Consider the following 21,741-nt stretch of genomic DNA (forward strand, 5'->3'; position numbering starts at 1 on the left):
AAGTTTTGTAGAAGGAAAAATACAAATATTTGTAAGTCTGCTACAGAAATTATTTTATATACAAAATTAATCCCACACATGTTTATAAAATGAAATGGAATCAAACAACTGGAGTAAGTTAACTGGCTTGAAAAGAGAAATGAATTGTCAGACAAATAGGAATGGGGTCCAGATTCCAGAGGTTAAAAACATTCTAAACAAAGAGTGAATCTCACTTTACCCCTCTAACATTTAAGGGTTGAGAAACAGTGCTCCCCTCACATATTGAATGAAAACGATAACCCCCTTATCTAATATTTTCCGGTGAGAATAAATAATTAATTTCAAAAAAATAATAAAAAGTCACTAAACTAGCCATTGAAATGAGATTTAATCTTTATTAAATTTTACCTATATTTTTCTCTATATGTCCAAGTTTTGAATCATTCGTCTCTCTCTCTCTCTCTCTCTCTCTCTCTCTCTCTCTCTCTATATATATATATATATATATATATTAACAATTAAAATTAAAACACAAAATTTGTGGACTAGAAACAAAAAAGAAGATAATTCAATTGCTTATGTAAAATAGTGCTAAGTAGTAATTATTAAATTTATCAATATATCTTACGACAAATAACAAGAGAAAGTTTCGTTATTTTAAGTACTTTATATATATATATATATATATATATATATATATATATATATATAGATGTGTATGTGTGTGTGTGTATATATATATGTTATGAATTAAATCAAATAATATTTAAAAAGATTTAATTTGTTTACTTTAATTTCACAGAAATATCGTTAATTTGAGTGTATTATATCGAAAATCAGATGATACATAACATTTTATTATGATACAATGTCCTCAAACAAGCGACATCACAATTTAACATAGATTAGTGTTTTTTAATATCGTCCACTCGCGCAGGTACTGATACTAGACTATATTTAGATTGTATAATAATTAAGATCTTGACCCCCTAGTTCAAAAAAAAAAAAAAAACCAACGACATCTAGCTTGAAATTTATTAACAGATTTTTTCAAGTAGTTGTTATACATTGTTTTCAGCGGAATAGGTGAATGGGACAATAATAAGAGTTATATATTGTATTTAATTTTACAATATAATTTTAGAAAGAAAAAGAAAAAAAGATCTTTATTAAAAACAAAAGATTCTCACCGAAAAATATTAGATAAGAGAGTTATCGTTCCCATTCAAAATGTGAGGGGGGTATTCTTTCCCAACCCTTAATGTCAGGGGGTAAAGTGGGATTCCCTCCTAAACAAATGCAGAAGATAAGGAAAAGCAAATGGGGTCTACAGCTAAAAGAGCTGAAGCACTAACTTTTTGGCTACACAGGTATTACGGAAATATCATTGAGACCGAGGGCTTTTATGTCAATGTAACCTGCAAAGTAAAATAATACTCCTAGTAGAGTAATAATAGTCATACATAAAAAATAGTAATAAAAAAATAAAACAAAAGAAAAAGAAGAATTAAAAGAAAACAAAAAATAAGATAACTGTTATAAATATTATTATAATATTGTGATGTCTATCTTTAGGAGAAATTTTAGTATAAATAGAGAGGTTCTCTTCATTGTATTTCATCTCTTCAAGAGAAATAAGAACTCTCCTCTCAGCTTCTCTTTCTCCACAATATTCTTCTTGTTGCTTTATTATTTTATAACACGTTATCGCACGGAGTCGCCATTTTGAGTTTAATTTTCTATCTAGCTCGTTGTGCAATTAATTACACGAGTGAAAGATTATCAACAAGATGTTATGATATTAGCGAAGAAGCTTCGTCTTTGTTAACTATAAGGCTCACAGTATAAGGTATGTGCATTTTTAAAGAAATCACTACCCATGTGAGGTATGGACGCCTAGCACCCTCAAATATGTGCTTATAGTATTGCCTTTCTTTGTAAGTTCGTTCTTTTTTTTTTTATTTTGCAAGCATGCATATTTTGGTCAAATATTTAACATATGGGTACACTCCATGTTCTTTATTTCTAAGAACTTGTGATCCTTCAAAAACGTGCTTGCTATTAATTTAGATGAATATATCAAATCATATTTAACATTAGACATATGAGCTTTTGTTGCTAATTCTTATTTCAAAGAAGTGTAGATCTTGCAGTGCTTCATATTAGCAGCAATTGCTCCGAAAGCCAGGTGAGTAAATTATTACTCCACTTGTTTTTAATCTTGTTATACTAATGATATCACTTTGTTGGATTCATCGGATCTGAGACAACCTAATTAGTTCTAGACCATTTATGCCTCAAAGTGTTCCTGAAGAACAATATTGTTATAAGGATTATGGTGTTAATTTATATATCCCTTAAATGACTAAGAATGAGAGTTTACAAGACACTCAAGTGAGAATATTTATTAAATCTCGTTATGATTAAATTTATTTATGTCTATGACTACCGTATGGATTATTTTTATGGGCTTATTGTTAGGACTAAATATGTATGCCTCGATTTGCTCCCAAGAAGAATATCTTAAAAGAAATTCTAAGCTATCACAATTTGATATGCTTATGGCCTGCACGTTCAGATGATTGTGTTCCATTTCTGAAGAATGGGAACTTTTGATATAAGCTATAAATATAGATCCATTCCCTGAAGTGAATGTGATGATATGTAGTAAAGCCTATAAATATAAACGTGCATTTGATTGTGAAAATATCACTCACCTCCGTAAGAGGTAGAATAATTGAGAAAAAAAAAATTCTATGATTTACTCCTCGAAGTAGTAAACTCGAAATCTACTCTTGAAGTAGCAAAACTAAAAAATCTGCTCCCGAAGTAGTAGTAAATCCGAAATTTGCTCCTAAAACATTAAATCGAAACTTACTCCCGAAGTAGTAAGACTCGTAAAAATAAAGCGGATAAATATTATCCTATTTTTGTACATGTTTTTACTTTTGGAAACTAATTGTCAAGTACTAATCTTGGTTGAGTTTAGACATAATCGACCTAATATCAAACTATGGAAGTCGTAGGACAAAGTACATGCCGTTGAAATATATCGTGGTTGAAAGTGTCCAACCGTTTCAATTCAATATCTTGATATCAATTGCAATTCTCAAAATCCTTTGGTTTCAAACGTCAAATTTATACTATATTTGGAATTGGCTAAGGGTTTTATGTGTAATTTTTGAAATTGATATAATATCTATATTTGTTAAAAGGAAAAAGGCATCGATTAGCCTTATTTTTATTTGCGGAACTCATAAATTGCCTTCTTTCACTATATTAAACAGAATATATTTTTGTCCCTTCCCTTTGCTAGTTTGGTCATATTATGAGAACTTATTCTTGATTATTAATTTGGTATTATATGCATGTTTATGGAAAGTAAGTTGTTAGCAATTTGTAAATATAATTAGTTAAAATAGAGATTTTAAAGTTGTCAAAATTCGAATTACTAACATGTCTTGGTATTATGTAACTTACTACTAAGGAATTGTTCTATATGTATTTTGGTGGTCTAGAAGTATCGGATAACTTTTGATAAGTAGAAAAAGTTTGGGAAATATATTAAATCGGATTATACATATTGAAAATTATGTATAAAGCTCATCTAAATGACCAAGTTTTATTCCCCAAGTGAATGAAGAAATACCACAACACACATTAAGATAAAATAACAAAAGGATACATATGTTATTTTGTGGTATGAAGATCATTGCTACACGTAATTGTCAGATGTCAAATCATCTTGGATACTTTTATTATATATCGTTCCAAGGCAAATGAAAAAGATTTTGTAGAATATTTTCTATTATAACCACATTGATAGCATGATTAGTTGTTATTGATTTCCCGAAGGAAATAACAAATTCATGTATTTTTCTTGGTCAAGGATGTAATATTTATGTGGTCATCATTAAGATACGAAATATTCCATATTAATAGTGAATCTCCTCGAAGGAGATGTTTGAAATACGAAGTTTAGAACATAATGTTTACTTTTCGTTATTATGAATTTATTATCTTTAAATGTAAATTAGTCCACTGCCTTCTTATGACATCGGAAAGATCTAATCAAATTCTCTTTCATGACACAAATAAATGTCAAGCAATATGTGGTAGTACAAAATTAATGATCAAGGTCCAGAAGAGCCTAATTATTTGTCTACAAGAATCATGACACCAGTAGTGTCCGAACAATATGTGATTATGGAGAATAAATTAAAGGCTCCTGAAGAGCTTATATACTATTATGTCATTCATTCTTGATTGTAATATACAAAATTGTTATGATCGAAACCCAAGTTGTAGTAAACCCGAAGTTTACTAAAGTAAATGGCTATCATATTGAAGCTTATAAATGATTGGAGGACTAAATATCTTCAAAATATCATAGTGGAAAAGAAATATGAATATGAAAGGTTACTCGATTTGTACAACAAATATAAGCATGATGAATTGCATGCCACAATAAACCGTAAGTTTATTGGTACAAAAAATAATTCATGTCATAGTAAACTTAAGTTTACTAAAACAAATAGCACATGGCATGGTAAACCCGAAGTTTACTAGTATAGATAATTTTATCAGACAAATGAGCAATTTGGCCATCCGATTCAAATATGATGTGCGAATATTCGACATATATCGAAGAACTTGAAGATTCTTCAAGAATTTATTTGTGTTGCTTATTCTCATGATGAGTTTATTATGTCAATGCACGGGATTGAATCCCTAAATTTCGAAAAAATATAAGGTGAATATGGGCCCGTTCACCGTTATGTGATGTCTTAAATAGATGCATCGATAAAACTACATGTGCGTTTATTGTCAACTTGCAATTTGACATATGCAAAGTTACTTGCTCAAAAACGATTGAGTTGAGAACCAATTTTCAGATTATGTAATCAAGATAATTCATCTTGTTAATGCTAGTTTGTACCTATATTTGGTGTTGAATGCCTTCATAAATAAATAAACCATTGCTTATGAGAACAAAGCTTCACGTGGTGGTCTCTCTCTATATTGTATACAACATCATCTCTCTCTCTCTCTCTCTCTCAAAATCTCTGTGGTTATATATATTTCCATTTATTTTTTTGTATATGATTAATTAATCTACCATATGCACAAAGATGAATAAATAAGATGGGATATATGTTATTTTTCTAACATAAGGGGAGAGAATAAAATGAGAACATATGTTATGAATTATCATTAGTGTGATCCTCATTCAAAAGATAATTCAAAAAAGCCGAAGCATTTGCTAACCCAAAATTAATTTCTAATTTCAGCTTAAATGCTCCTATTAAATTCATGTCCTCAAGGACGAGTCTAAAGATGCATAAAGCGTGGTAGACTAATATTCCAAACGCAATAATCATTGAAAAGAAAGAGAGCAAATGATTAATGATCATTATAAGGAGGCAATGTGCTCTTGAAGAGCCTTCGACATAACACTTCATGAAACCTCATGAGAGGTTTAGGTACCTAAAATAATGGAAGTGATATAGATCTCAATAAGTATATACATTGCGAACCGATACAAATGATATATATATATCTTTGGTACAATATAGCGCAATATTGTAAAAGATTGTGAGGATCTAAATTCTATGTCTATTAAAGCATGCTAACATAGAAATTATTATCAAGTGAAATGACGCATCTTGGTAAGCGTAAAGCTTATTGGACTTCTGTCATTCGTACACCGAAGATGTCACATATTTAAATAGAAATAGATGTTGTCACAACTTATATGAATTACTTGACAAAACTATATGAAAATTCCTAAAGAATTTTAAATGCCTGAAGCATATACAAGTTGTAGAAATTTGTTCATAATTCTTATATGAATTAAACAAGGTGAGCGCGATTTTATCACCTTAATGAATATTTACTGACTAAGGGCACAAATGACTCTATTTATCCTTACGTCTTTGTAAAAATCAAAATCTGTCATATTGGTTAGTGCAAGTTGGTAACTTAAGAATTATTGAAACTCTTGAAGAGTTTTCAAAAGAAATAGATTATCTCAACGAAAGAAGTTGAAATGAGAAACTTGCGGTATTTTTGGTCCGAAGTGCGTATATCTTTACGCAATTAATGCATTTATATATTTTGCTATGACTATGGGGGATTATAGTCATACGATGTTGTTCTACGTGACAATCAAGTCATATAAAGATAACATCTGTTTATAAAGCAAGTCAGGAATGCACTTGGAGTGATTTCAATAATATTATATACCAATACAACTCTATTCAAAGAAAGATGCACCAAGATACATTGCCCAACTAAAGAGAGGATTCATAAAGACAAAGACATGTTTCACCAAAGTTGTTCTTTACACATGAGCTCCCGGTTTTAAGAATGGTGATATCAACGTACGCAAGAGATTTGCTCGAGCGATAATATGACCGATTTATTCACCAAGTCTCTACCAATTGCAACTTTCGAGAAGATGGTGCACAAGATTGAGATGTGAAGATTCAAGTTTTTGATTGAAGTTCTCATCGGGAGAGTTAATACGCATTGTACTCTTTTTCCTTTCAAGGTTTTTGTCCCAAGCACTTGTAAGGTTTTTAAATGAGGCAACCAAATAGCGTATTATTAGAAATGTGTACTTTTTTTCCTTCACTAGATTTTTTCCCACCGGGTTTTTTTCAAGTAAGGTTTTAACGAGCACATTATCTATCAAATAGACATCAAGGGGGAGTGTTATAAATATTATTATAATATTGTGATGTCATCTTTAGGAGAAATTTTAGGCTAGTAACTTTGGCACCAAGTCAATTTCTCCTATAATAAATAGAGGTTCTCTTCATTGTATTTCATCTCTTCAAGAGAAAAAGAATCCTCCCTCTTCTCTCTTTCTCCACAATATTCTTCTTGTTTGCTTTATTATTTTATAACAATAACTATATTAACTTGGACAAAGGTTTTTCAGCTCAAATTTTGTATAAATTTCTTCCGCGTCCAATTAGTTGCAATTCTAGTGCCTAACATTATTACAAAGAAAGTAAATAAGACCCTAGGCCGGTGGCCTGCTAGGCAAATATAGAGAAAATCATGGCGTGATCAACATCTTAATTAGACTTGTCACATCCAACATAATTTAAGTTCGCCCACCCAAAATAGGATAAGCTTTGCACGTAATCATGTGATTACTAATTTTTACACCATATTTTCCAAAGCACTCAAATGGTTGGTTGATATGTCACTGTTTTGCCAACCACAAAGAGTATCTTTTTGAGAAACTGGTACTGTTGTATTCCTCACCATTAAAGGTATGCTCGCGGCCTCCAACCACAACGAGTATCCTAACTAATTGTAATGAATTTGCTATCTTTGATTCAAATACAATCTTTCTTCTGATCTTAAAAGCCACATGATAAGAGTAAGGTCTCAAAGAAGAACAGCTTTGCTTTTTGCCTCACCTAGTTTTCATTAACAAGAAGCAATTGTTCTTATTTTTCAAGGTATGTACTTTGTTATTGGTTTAACTAAAATTAAATATTAAAAGCTTGTGATCCTTACATACCCAGCTTATAGAGAAACATTGAAACAAGAGAGAAATAGGGGGAAGGAATCCCAAGCATAGCAATCTACGCAATTTCCGTGTTCAGTAGTAGGAAAGAAATGGACCTCTCACTCAATTCAATAACATGTTCTAGGGCATCTATTTCTAATAATAATGTTCGCATTTGACCAGGCTTTTTGGACGTTCCATGATTAAACCGACTAGCGGCACCTTTGCGAGATGCTATCTTGAAATATCAAAAAAGACTTTTCAATTCCATTTGACTCAGGGCGTCAGATACCCTTCAACAGAAACCTCTTCTTTTTTGTCGTCGATAAGTTCTCTCTCAGTGCCCTACTATCATTCTCTAAAGTGGTTTGCTAAAGGTAATAGAAATCAAGAGTTAATGAGACCACTCACTGCTTATACTGTGCATTTTGTTCCCGATTTTCATTTACTTTTTCTTGAAAAGGAATTAGAAAAAATAGCATAGAAATCAATTTTTTTTTTCTAATAACCGTGTTGTTCGTGTTAGCTTTCGTGAACACAACTATTCTATTGAGTACCTACTATTTCTTGCTAGCACAAGTATCGGAAAACTCTGCATGCCAAGACTTGAGCCTAGGAAAGAATTCACCCAGTCCTTGGTCCAACAGTTCAACTCCTAGGCCAACTAGCATATAGAATCAGTGCAAAAGGGTGGGTATTTCGTTCAAAATATGCAAAAAGTAAACACTATCACTTTCACCATCGAAGAAAGGAGGTCCTACACATTTCACAAACAAGAGGAAACGTCCATTACATATGCTAAGCTAGAGAGAAGTTTTAAGTAATTGACTACTTTATTTTAGGAGGGGGCACACCGTGGGCTTGGACAAATAATTCAGCTTCTCCAAAGAACAAGATTGTCACGATACATAAACTACAATAGCAACATATGCCGAAAAACGAAGTAATGTACCTTCTTGCACTGTCTTCATAACCAAATTTAAACAAGCTCAGGAAAGGAACTTTGGTGCTCCAACCACATTCTGTTGAATTTTGGCCTTTAATTAAAGCTCATTGACACAATGTATGTTAAGAACAAAGCATATTGTCTCTCTTGAGGAGTGACCTTGCAGTAGATTACTTATCGCCAATGAATATGCAGCCTAATATCACTTGAGACAAAAAATAGGTGAGTCTCAATGAGAAATATCAGCTATTTTCAGTTATGAAACCCAAAGAACAAGAATCTTCGTCCAATAAACTTCTCTTTAATTGCTCCGTATCCAGGCAGCCTAATAGCTTCAGTTCATACTTACAGCTATGGTAGGTCAGGCCTAACCATGCGAGAGTCGCTCAAATCTGTTGTTTCCACACAAGCTGTGTCGCTTAGGTTTGTAGTTTTTCTACCTTAATAAAGCGCAACAACTTGTCACGAAAAACTGCTGAGAAGATATGCTCTGTTTCTAAAGACCTTACAAATTCCTCTGCATTATCCACATTTCCCTGCTTTTCCCAGTATTTTACACATGTAACTAAGGTCTCCCTGCTAGGTTTATAATCAAGGGGGCATATTGAGATGGCCTTCTTCAATGCTTCTACAGCCTCTGGGACTAGATCTTCATGTATGTATCCATTTGCTAAGTGACACCATGTGGTGACCCATGGAACACCCCCTTTTGACATTCCTTTGTCCATTAGGGCCTTAGCCTTCCCCAGAAGACCATTTCTACAATAACAGTGAATCAAAACATCTGGGACACGGAAGTCGTAGGACAAAGCTTCCGATTCCCATTCCTCAAAGATCTTCTCAACTCCTTCAGTATCACCAAATTTCAGTAATGAGCTCATCACACTAATGTAACCTTTATTAAGAATTCTCATGTTCTGCTTATACAAATCCCACACTCGGTGCACCTCTTCTTTCTTTCCAGCTTCCGCATATAGTTTTAACAATGAATTATATGCACCATAACTTTTCTCACGAGTCAAAATCATGCTGTCCAGTTTACTCAGCAACTCTAAAGCTTTTTCCACCTGCCCAACTTTCAAATACTTCTCTGCTGCAATACTGTAAGTATCCCAGTGCAAAACGAGATGCTTATCAGATTCCATCATCGCTACTATTCTATCCATTCCCTCAGAATCTCCAACAGCAGCATATGCAGTTAACCGTATCGTGAGTGTGAACTCATCAAAATTTATGCCTTTCTGCTCCATTTCATTCATCAGATTATCCATTTTCTCCCATGTTCCGGTTTTATAATAGAGGTTCATCATATAATTGTAGCACAATGTACCCTTAGCAAACCCCATATCTCTTAGTTGTTGCATTATGGCCTCAGCTTTCTCTACAGATTTCTCGTTGGTATAGCAATTGAGAAGAGCGGTATACACCTCCGGGCGTCTCAATATCTGCGGAATGCTATTGAAGTATTTTTCAGCCTCTTCTAGGCCTTTAACTTTATACATCAGATTAATTCGTGTTCTTACATCAGCAGGTTGGAGGGGGAAATATTTTCTGTCTGTCATCCAATGAGATACCTGTTCACAAAATTACAAAAGATAAGGTGAAAATTTAGAAGACCAACAATGAAGTAATATAAGTATGTATCTTGCAAAGGGTGAGGAACTATTTTCTTCATTCCTATGCTCTTTACCTGTTACCTTTGCTTAAATTAACAGAGTGAACAACGGCCATATGGAAGTATGGAACTAAGGATTACTAGATTAGCGCAAAAAGATCAAGCGCTCATTATCTTTTTCATTGGGGGTGAGGGAGGAACCAAGCGATAACACATCGGCATATTATTTTTTCCCACGGACTTAACCACAATGACATAGCAATAAATGTACGCAACATTTGTAGGCTAATATTTCCAATGTTCGATCAGCTTGCATAAACTGAGTAATCAAAAACACTGTTCTTTAAAGCGTCAAGGCCTTTCTGAATGGTACGCCTTAGCCCATTAGTGACTTCTAACATGCACTTGTACAGAGGCAGATGTAGTATTTTGGCTAAAGGTTCATCTGAGCCCATAATTTTCCACAACGGAGCATAGATATGTACATAAAAACTTACAAAAATTTCAACAAATATTAGAAATGAACCCATAATTTTAAAGGTATAATGAGTTTAGTGCTAAAAATCTAAAATATTGAACACGTTATGTTTAAATCCTGGATGCACCTCTTGTATACGAACGCAACAAAGCCCAAATACAAACATTGCAGCAACTTAGAGATCAAAGTTTCTTTAGCAATAGCTATTTTATATTAGATATTTGCTGTAGCAACTAACTGGGATTAAGGCTTACCCTTTGTTTGGATGGTTGTCACCTATTGTATCGTATTGTGTTGTTATCTTCAATACAATGTTTGTTTTGATTGTTACTTAAATTTTATTGTATCTTATCGTTAAATCCATTATCATGTAAAGACGAAAAGTCCCATTTTGTGTAACGACCGATTTGGTGTGATCGCGTCATTACCTTATTTTGTTTCCTCATTTTGTCTTTACTTATTATCTAACTAATAATTCTATTTTATTCTTTACCTTACCATTTCATAGTAGTTCTACCCCGTATCCTACTTTTCTTGTGGGTTTGTCTTTCAAATTGTTGATGTGTGAAAATGATACAATCTATCCAAATGTTGTTATACATCAAAATAATACAGTACAACACAATTCAATATAATAGGATACAATATGTAACAACCATCCAAACAGAGTGTTAGGTTCATTTGAGTTTTTGTGTGTGTGTGTGTGTCATTTGCTTAATAAAAGAAAACAAACAGTTTCTTTCACGATGTACTGTCTCAAAACTCACTAAAACAACAAAAACAAAAGAAGAAGAAGAAGAAAAAATGTACCTCAAGGGCATGTTTGTATCTTTTGTAACTGTTTAATCGTTTGATAATCCACTGAAGTTCGGTTTTGGCCACTTGTTTTCCTTCTTTAACCCATTGTTCGAGTACTGGAACCATAGACAAGTCTGGGCTACCTAAGGGTGCTATTCTTGCAAAGACCCAGTCACGCTTATGATCTTTATGTTGTTTAGTCGATGTTGTTGTTTCATAAAAACGGTTAATTATGGTTCTGTGAAAATGTACTGGGTTTTGGTTCCTTAAGGAAGAGAGGGAAAACTTCATTAGAGAAAGCTTCATTCGGAGAAGAGGAAGAAGAAGTGATATGGGGGGTCTAGGTGGGTTTAAGAAGGTATGTCTGACCCGGTCCATTTTAATTTAGCCCACGTCAGAAGAACACATTTTTTTGTGCGGATTGGCCTTCAAAAGCACTGGTCTTTAATTTTTGACCTTCGCCTAATATCTCAAAGCTTCAGTTCGATTTCAAATTTCGATAAAAAAGAAGAAATTTCGCAAGGCAGAGGTTTAGATTTGCAAAGTTATAGGTTTGATTCGTTAAGACGTAGCCAGCATACGCAATACTCTACCTCAGGCAAAATTTTAAATGCAAAACTCTGCCTTAAGGGAGAGTTTGAGTTTGACTGCAAACTCTACCTTAAGGTGGAGTTTCAAACTCTGCCTGAAGGTAGCAAAATTTGTCTGAGGCAGAGTTGCGAATCCAAACTCTACCTTGCGATTTCTTTTAAATTTTTTTTGACTAAGCGGGGATTCGAACCCGAAATAAAGGGGTTCTAATGAAGGAAAATAAATTAAAGACCATCAATTTAATGGACAAAAATTAAAGACCACCCCAAAATAAGGACATTCCTGCGAATTGCCCCAAATTATACTGGACCAAAGAATTGTTCATTGGCACATATGGCCATGTATTGTGCTGGTATTTAATTTTTGGCCCTCATAACAAATAACTTTTTCGCGGGCATAAGTTTATATTTTCGCATCATAATATCAGAACTAGGCATAAATTCAATTGCTAATGGCCAAAAATTAAAGACCGTCCCATTTGAAGGATAATTCGTGCAGTTTCATGGAGTAGTTTATTTTGGGAGAAATTGGCTAATAGCCACTTTTGGGACCACTAATTAAGTTTTAGCCACAATCTCAAAATTATTTCATATTTAGTTTCTCGACAAAAGCACGCTTAGCTAAAACATGAAAACACTTCAGTATAGTGTGCTGGAGGCGAAACTTTTATCAGTAAAACTCTACCATACTATGCTGGAGCTCAAAATTCAAACATACTATGTTGGAGTCCGAAACTTTTAAATGTGAAATTAGTATATTATTTCAATCGACCTTTTTGAAAAAAATCTCTACTTCTATTTCACAGCAATGCTTGTTCAAACTGCAGTAGCCAATCATAAAGTTGAAGTTCTAACCTTGTCCTTGAGTTCAAACAAAGTATCACGAGTACTGATCTTTAGAATTTTAACAAAAAATGTGTAACATGAGTGTTTAATTTGATTGATCCCCTTATAAAAGAAAATGGTAATTGGAGGTCATTTTAATTTTAAATATTTTTCGATGACTAACGGAGGAACAAGCCAAATTATGCCAAAGAAATAATAGAACAAAAACATGTGCATTACTAAATAGGAACATTTGTCATTTATTGACACAACTTGAGAAATTTATGTATCGCACGGCATCAGGGAAATTTAAGAACTTTAAAGAATATTAGATGAAGACGTTGAGTAAAAAAAAAACCTCCAACAAATTGCATATGCAAATCTGGACTCTAAAGTCTAAAGTAACAGATTTAAATTACAGAGTCAAATGAAGTCAGCTCACAAACTATTTAAAAGATAAAATGAAACAAAATAAATATAAATAAGGCATTTGAAAACATTAAATTCCATAAATTTCATTGACCAATTAGGTTTTCAATTGTCCCGATGAACTGATCCGAAGGCATTAATGAGCAGTTGAGCACAACAAGGAATTTGAATTAGTTGAAGGTCAAACATAACCAAATACTTAATTGTTCATCACATGTTATTTCATTACCAAAAAATAGAGAAGAAGAAAAAAGAAAAAAATCCAAAATAAACATATCAAACAAGACTTGAGCATGTCTGAACACAGAGGCGGAGCTACGCGTGGAAGCCTTAGGAATCCTAACCTCTTCGGAGGAAAAATAAACACTATTTATATATGGTTAAAATTATTTTTTATGTATACATAGTAGATGTTGAACCTCCTTTGACTTTTTCGTATGTTTACTTTTTTATATCTTGAACTCCCTTAGTGAAAATTCTGACTCCGCCACTGTCTGAACATACGTGATATCATATACTACCTTGTGTTATAGCTAGGACTATAGAGTGTTTTTTCAGAACTATAAATTCGAAAAGTATGACAAACATACATCTTTATATAACAGGAATTACAAAACAATTCAAGAAAATTTGCGACTAATAATATCATATGAGAATACATAATATTAAGAGCAGGAAAAAAGAAAACTATAGAAAAGATATGGGAAGTGCTGGCGGATAGTTCGTTCTACGTGACATATGCTTTCTTTGTTCCATCTTACGTGAGAATTTTTTTAAGTCTAGAAAAACAATATATATTCTATCTTAAAAATAATTTATTCTACCTTTAATAATATGAAAGTGTAGCTACAAAACCCTCACAGCATAACATATTTCAACAGTATTGTACTAAATTAAATATTTTATCATGTCAAATAAAACGGATGAAATACATGCGTGCGGTCGTGGGAGTACTAGCGTGGGGAGAAGTTTAATTAGTTTTGATTTCCATTCATTGAGATGTTAAAAAGGGAAAGAAATACTTTATGGAAAAGTGAAATTACCTTTCCAGACTCTTCTGATTTCTGAAGCCGAGTCAGCACTCGCGGCTCTTCTACTTAGATCTCCCTTCATTTTCTATTTTATTCCAATCACTTGTGAGTGCACACATTATCATTTTTTTTTTCACCCATATCATCGGTCCATCAGTATTGGATTCGCACTAGGTAAAGTTCCCATTTCGAGGATAGCACTTATTAAAAAAAATTTCATTTTTTTGCGGAGTGCCCTCTTTTGGGGTGTCTTTAAATTTGCCCCTCATATTTGAAACGTTTAAATTTTTGCCCTTCGTAACACCCATAGGTCAGTTTGAACCACGCGCAACAAAATTTTAAAAAAATTCGCAGCGCGCTTAAATTTCGCTATGCCGCCAACAAGATACACTTTGTTATGAATTACACATTTTACGCGGACCCGCATACTCATGCCTTACGGGCGGACTTACATAAGTATGCGGTCCGCATAACTTTGATAATTCCTTCACAAAGTTATGCGGTGGGAACATACTTTTAACGGGCAAACTTTTATATATGAAGGAATTATCAAAGCGGGGACTACTTTGAATCCGCCCATAAGGCATAAGTATGTCGGTCCGCATAACTTTAAGGGGTACAAAGTTATGCCCTGGGGGCATACTTTAATAACGGGCAAACTTTTATACGGATGCAAGATAAACCCCCGAACGAATTATCGAAAATTATCCGGACCCACATACTTACGCCAAGTCCGCCCATAAGGCACATTTTCACAAGTATGCCGTTGGGGGCATAGCGAAATTTAAACTTGCCTTGCGTTTTTAAAATTTTTACGCGCGCTGGTTCGAACACGAACCTATGGGTTTATGCGAAGGGCAAAATTTAAAGATTTCAAATATGAGGGGCAAAATTTAAAGACCACCCCAAACGAAGGGCAATTCTGCGAATTGCCCAAAAAATTTCATACTCAAGGCTCGAACTCAAAATCATTAATTAAGGGAGAAGCAACTTCATCTATTGCATCACATTCTGTGGTATGGAGTGCACACATTTTCAATACACCCACGTTCATTTATGTTTAGTCATTTTGAGCCCCGACTAATTTAAATTTTTGTCGTGCAGTAAGACTCATGAAAATAATAGCTTTAAATATTATTGCTAACTTTTTTATTTTTAAAATTCAAATTCGAGATCTTTGACTATCCGATCTTATTCATCTTACCAATCTCACCATAGCTCTCAGTGGCACCTGCACCCTATTTTCTTCTTCTTTTTTTCACCAACCTTACTCCTTAATCGTTACGAATTTAACTTTTACCTTTTAATAATGTAAAAAAAAAAAAAAAAAACTTCCCTATCAAATCACTTGCAAAAGAGATAACCAGAAATATTATCCATCAAAAATTAATTCAAAACATTACATAACACAGGACAGCAATATGATAAAGGTCATGTTTGAAGAATGAGTATTGGTCGTCTACGAAATTCCAATTAAGAGGCAAATGTGTCCAAACTCCATGTATCTTTGGCTTATTATATTCAAGAATCATGAAACTTCTACACATCTTCTAGTCAAGATACTCATATATCCCCATCACCAAAAAAATCAATAAAAATATCCACTGATTGAATATATATGTCGCCTTTTGTGTCTAGAGAACTTTAAAAGTTGCATGCACTTGACAAAGAAAGCCCACAAAAAGAGATAAAATAGAAAGAAACGTGCCCCTTCTAAAAACACTAGTAATTTCCAAGAAGATCATTACTTACAATTTACACATTATAAGTACAACAAGAAGCACTAGAACACCTTTTGGTTACTCAACAAAAACCAAAAAATCCCATTAACATATATTTGTAGCTATGGCCACAGATGCTATTCCGGCACCGGCAGATGACCGGAATATTAGCCGGAAAATTGGACGGTCATCGAGGACGAAGTGCCCCGCCCCGTTCTTGTCGAAAACTTATGATCTTTTAGAGGAGCAAGAAGAAGATAATAATTATTATAAGGGGCAAAATAAGGTTGTTTCATGGAATGTTGAGGGAAGTGGATTTGTTGTGTGGTGTCCAGCTGAGTTTTCTGAGCTTATGTTACCTAAATATTTCAAGCACAACAATTTCTCCAGTTTCATCAGACAACTTAATACCTATGTAAGTCTTTCTTTACAAATATGTATGTGCATATTTACATCATAGGCCATTTATTTATCCTTTTTGATGAGCAAAATGCTTCTTGTATCTCAAATATTAGTTGATTTGATAAATTGGATTCGTTCAAAAAAATTTGATGCACAACAACAATAACAATCACAATAATAAACCCAGTGTAATTCCACAAGTGAGGTGTGGAGAAGGTCGAATGTACGCAGACCTTACCCCTAGCTACCACTATAATTAGCCGATCGTGTTAATTGAGATTCTATATTTTCTGACTACCGGCCAGTTGGCGGATGTTTCAATATCACGAGTTGGTGATTTTTCTGAGGGCAACACTACATTTCTTTTGGAAAAATTTGGAAGGCGATAAGAAAAAGATATCACTATTGTACAATATAATGTTTTAAACAACTCTATTAATAAGATTATTATTTTTTCTTTCTTAAAGTGTTAATAAAATCTTAATAAAAGACGGATAATGTGGAACGGAGGTAGACTATACACGTATTGTTTCCATATGTTTGGTCTGTTATTTGGAACTTTTTTCTGGAGGGAAGTGGATTACATTTGCATTTCTGTATTGAAATTTATAAGTGGACAAAAAGAGTATTGTATGCTTTGATCTACTTGGTTCGGTAGAGGGAAATGCATGGTTGTTTCAACTTTCAAGTAATATGTGGAGATATTTAATTTAACAAATAAGCCGTTTCGTGTTAATGTTATACCGTCTTTTACTATAATAATTTTGGGCAGATAATTGGATGAAAGATAATACAATGTGCCATACGGTAAAATACTAAAATAATTACCCCCCTATTGGAACAATCAAGGCCCGAGAGATGTTATTCAAATTTTCAACCAAATCGACTCAAGTTGTCTTTTCGCAACACCCCTTTTCCCCTTAGCTAAAATACCAATAAAAGAAAAATTGTCATACAGGTATATGTATGTGTATATTAGTTTGGTATAAATATTTGATGCTTGCCAAATTTTTACCGTCCAATATATAATATGGGTTATTAAGTCTTTGAAGAAAGTCCCCGTTAGTGTCCCAAAGTCGATTCATGAATTAGCAATTGTAGTCCATTTACTTTAACTTCTGGTTGTTTTCACTGATTTATTGAAAAATCACATAATTAATCACCGTCGAATTGGCAAAGGTTTATTTCCGAAAGATGACCTTGCTATCAGAAAGTGGTACAATGGTTCTAGCTTTTTTCATTTCATTTTTGTCGAAATTCTGGTATATATTTATTGTACTGACATCTCCTAGTGACTAAAATGGTAGTCAAATTGGTTGAAAGCCAAAACCGATCAACAAAAACAACCTAGTCGACAGTCAAATTTTGATCACATCTTGTCGCCTTACGGTTTTGACGAACTTATCTGACAATAACTAGAGTACACTATTTTGACTTCAAGTTTGAGAATATTAATAGAGAGCTCTACGATATATATATATAGACTATGAAATCTGATCAACTTTCAATGTCGTGCAATCTTTTTCATCTACGAATTCTATCAATACCATCTTGTTGAAGTCATGCTCTGAATATTTGCAGTTTTTTTAATTTCCTTAAATTAATGTTGAATTTTTGTTTAAATGTATAGGGATTCAAGAAAGTAGCATCAAAACGGTGGGAATTTCAGCATGAAAAGTTCCAAAAAGGGTGCAGGCATTTGCTAGCAGAAATAACAAGGAAGAAATGTGAACCAAGTGCCTTCCCTACATACTTAAATCCTTGTGAAAAGAGAACATTATTAGCTAGAAGTGAAGAGAATACAACAAGGCAGATGCTTATGGAAGAGAACCAAAACTTGAAAAAGGAAAGGATGGAATTGCAAATGCAAATTGCTCATTTCAAAACATTGGAAATGAAGTTGCTGCAATGCCTTTCTCAATGTGTGGAAAATCCACATACTAAAACTAGAAAGTTGTTTTAGAGGCTCGGGAACTTTGTACGTTGAGCTGTTTTTTTTTTTTTTTAGTCAGACATGTATTATTAATTATCTCCTACCCCAACAATCCAAAAAAATAAAGAAAAGAAAAGTGTGGAAAGGGAGAAAATAATTAATTGACCCCCACCCCACCAATAGGAGCTTTGTATTTTAATTTTTTAGTTGCACATATATAACCACTCTGACTCCAGCCCTCTGAAAAAAGAAAAAAGAAGAGAAGGGGAAAAGGGAGAAAATAATTAACCCCTAATATATATTGTTAATAACAAAATTGGAAGTTGTCTCTTTCGAGTCTTGCCCAAAATTTTGGGAGCTTGTCATAGGAAATATAATTAGTTGTTCTGGTCATAACCGATGATTCTTTTCAACACTTTGATTCTAGAATTTTCAATAGATGAGCTTAACATCTGATATATGTTAATCTAAGCCAGTTTATTCCTTGTGAAGTTCTTGCATTTCTGCTGACCAGGTTCAGAGGTTTGACAAATTTCCTATCAAGCTCGTTTTCTTTCTCCCAACCTTATAATTTCTTAGGTATTTACTTTTCTTGACCGCAGACTAAATTGATTACTTTTAGCTTTAGTTGATCGGTTTATAATACGCATAACTTAAGTATTATTGGAAGAAACGAAGTACATTATCATTTGCAGTATAATCATAGGCAATGTAAAATGATACTCCTTTCGTCCCAATCTATGTAAAGGTGTTTGATTAGACATTCAATTTCTAAAATAAGTTATAAATATTTGTATTAGTATACATCATCTCATTAAAAGTAAAATGAGAAGTTTAAAGTTAAAATTTTACTACTAAATATAGACAAAATGTCATTTTTTTTTTTTTAGACCGATAAAAAAAAAAGTATTTATATAAATTGAGACAGTGAGAGTAATATAGCAATATTAGATCAATTTTTAAATTAGTTGTAAACTTGAGATAAAAATTTGTTGGTGTAGATGCAATATGTTGGATTGGTGAACCCTTCACCTGTATGTTTCCAGAAATTTAAGGGTGATTATGGAACTTCCTTTCGTCATTCTCCAAATCAGCTGAAACTCCTAAAACCCTAAAACACAGTGCAGTGATTTAGTGCCCAAATTGTCAAGCAGAAAATGCAATTGAATCGCCGGATATTCCAAGGCCTAACCGGAATAGCATGTCGATTTTACCATTCAGACAAGGGGAAGAAAGCGACACTCTATTCTAAAATAAGTCCACTTGGAAACCCCAACTGTAGCGTAACAAATGAGCTGGATGAATGGGTCTGCAAGGGCAAAAAAGTCAGATTTGCTGAGCTTCAACGCATCATTCTTGATCTTCGCAAACGTAAACGCTTCACTCAGGCCCTCCAGGTACATCTCAATCTATCGGAATTTATCTCAGGTTATTTACCTATTAGTAAATTTGGTTTCTTGCAGTTGTGATTTTTGAAAGTAAAATGAATAGCCTTCATGTCTTGATTTCCTTTTCTGTAATTTTTGTCAAATATTTGCAGCTAATTTTAAATCTAGAAATTCTGGTTAGTTATCATTTCTGTTATTAGTGTCGTGGCATTGTTGGTGAAGCTGCTCAGTTGATAATTTATGACTTTTTTTTTATTTTTTTTATTTTTATGATGTTAATGTCTGGATCAACTTGCACGTATATGGACTACTCCATGGGTACCTGCTACCTTTGTCCACTAAGGCTTAAGCAGATGAGATGTTTGTAGCCTCCGCTGGGATTTGATTCTCCTCCCACATCATTGTTAATTTAGGATGTTGGTGTTTAGACTTTGCGCAGTTTGGTTTGGATTATAAAAACATTTTTGATTATTTTCTTAAAACAAGAAGTGATTATTAAGGGTGTTGCCCATAGAAAATAAGATATGTTTCTTTCTTATGGAAATGTTACTCATTTATCAGATACAATCCGCGACATTCAGCTACTGATTCCGCTTGTATATACGTTCCTTGTAGTGATTAAATGGAATGCCTCATTTATTGATGCTAATTGTTGAGCAGGCGTCCGACTGGTTGAAGAATTCTGGTATTTTCACTTTTTCATCAACCGAGCATGCAGTACAACTGGATCTGTTAGGTAAGGTTCACGGGTTTCCTGCTGCAGAAAGCTACTTCAATAACTTGAGCAAAGAAGATAAGAATGATAAGACATTTGGTGCTCTTCTACATTGTTATGTTCGGCAGTGCCAAACTGAAAAGGCACTGACACATCTGCGGAGGATGGAGGAGGAAGGTATTTCTCTATCTTCTGTGGCCTTCAATGATATAATGTCACTGTACACAAGAACCGATGAGTATGAACGGATCCCTGAAATGCTGCGGCATATGAAGGAAATTGGGGTACGTCCTGACAATTTAAGTTACAGAATATGTATTAATTCGTATGGAGCAAAATCAGATATTGAGGGGATGGAGAGGGTCTTAAATGAAATGGAGAACCAATCTTACATCGTCATGGACTGGAACACCTATGCTGCTGTGGCAAATATATATGTTAAAGCAGGCTTAAATGATAAAGCTAACAGTTTCCTCAAGAAAGCGGAGGAGAAAATAGATAATAAAGAAGGGCTCGGGTATAATTACCTCATTTCTGTATATTCTAGACTGGGAAACAAAGATGAAGTAATCAGATTATGGTTTCTTGAGAAGAGTGCTCTAAAGAGGTGCATAAATAGGGATTACATTAATATGTTAGAAGCTCTAGTGAGACTTGATGCACTTGAAGCAGCGGAACAGTTGCTCAAGGAGTGGGAGACATCCGATAACAGTTATGATATCCGAGTGCCATACATAGTCATTATAGGGTATATTGATAAAAAGCTATATGAAAAGGCAGCGACCATGCTTGAAGATTTATCTACAAAAGGGAAGATACTAACACCAAATATTTGGGGAAGACTGGCAGCAGGCTACCTAGATAAAGGTGAGTTTGAGAGGGCTGTGAAATGCATGAAAGTTGCGTTGTCCTTGAAGAAGGATAGGAAAGGTTGGAAGCCTGATCCTAAGGGCATCATGAGAATATTCAGTTGGTTTGAGGAGAATGGCAGTGTGAATGACGCTGAATCATTTTTTAATTCACTGAGGCCTGTTGTCGCCGTAAATAGAGAGATGTATCATGTCTTACTAAAATTATATATAGCAGGTGGTAAAGAAGTTGAAAGACTTCTAAACAGTATGAGAGCTGATAACATTGATGAAAATGAAGAAACAAAGTTGATACTTGGATTACAACCCAACGAGATTCAAACAGTTAAATGTTCTGTATGAATTTACTTAAACGTTAATTCCAAATAACTGTTTTAGTTCAGTTTTTGGTACGTGTGTGAAAAACATATTTCCGTGCTCGGTCTTTGCCACGTTCGGAACAATTTATGCTGGTCCTTTGGGGTTCCTCCTTCCATTGTTCCTTCTGGAGT

General features: G+C 33.7%; 3 protein-coding genes across 3 annotated transcripts; 2 read left to right on the forward strand and 1 right to left on the reverse strand.

Annotated features, from left to right (window-relative positions):
- Nucleotides 1-8,221: 8,221 nt before the first annotated feature.
- LOC132045312 (pentatricopeptide repeat-containing protein At2g20710, mitochondrial-like) lies at nucleotides 8,222-11,696 on the reverse strand. The gene is made up of 2 exons (XM_059435869.1): nucleotides 11,360-11,696; nucleotides 8,222-10,030 (listed from the first exon to the last, which is right to left on the reverse strand). Exons 1-2 carry the CDS (start codon nucleotides 11,651-11,653, stop codon nucleotides 8,876-8,878), a joined length of 1,449 nt encoding a protein of 482 aa, XP_059291852.1. The 5' UTR covers nucleotides 11,654-11,696; the 3' UTR covers nucleotides 8,222-8,875.
- A 4,177-nt stretch (nucleotides 11,697-15,873) lies between these two features.
- LOC132045339 (heat stress transcription factor B-2a-like) lies at nucleotides 15,874-18,439 on the forward strand. Its single transcript, XM_059435897.1, has 2 exons — nucleotides 15,874-16,358; nucleotides 17,976-18,439. The coding sequence occupies exons 1-2, from the start codon at nucleotides 16,068-16,070 to the stop codon at nucleotides 18,306-18,308; spliced, it is 624 nt and encodes a 207-aa protein (XP_059291880.1). The 5' UTR covers nucleotides 15,874-16,067; the 3' UTR covers nucleotides 18,309-18,439.
- Nucleotides 18,440-18,591: 152 nt separating this feature from the next.
- Nucleotides 18,592-21,632, forward strand: LOC132045319 (pentatricopeptide repeat-containing protein At4g21705, mitochondrial). The gene is made up of 3 exons (XM_059435876.1): nucleotides 18,592-18,800; nucleotides 19,433-19,675; nucleotides 20,327-21,632. Exons 2-3 carry the CDS (start codon nucleotides 19,436-19,438, stop codon nucleotides 21,590-21,592), a joined length of 1,506 nt encoding a protein of 501 aa, XP_059291859.1. The 5' UTR covers nucleotides 18,592-18,800; nucleotides 19,433-19,435; the 3' UTR covers nucleotides 21,593-21,632.
- The last annotated feature ends 109 nt before the right edge of the window (nucleotides 21,633-21,741 follow it).

This window comes from Lycium ferocissimum, chromosome 2 (assembly GCF_029784015.1).
Source record: "Lycium ferocissimum isolate CSIRO_LF1 chromosome 2, AGI_CSIRO_Lferr_CH_V1, whole genome shotgun sequence".
NCBI lineage: Eukaryota > Viridiplantae > Streptophyta > Magnoliopsida > Solanales > Solanaceae > Lycium > Lycium ferocissimum.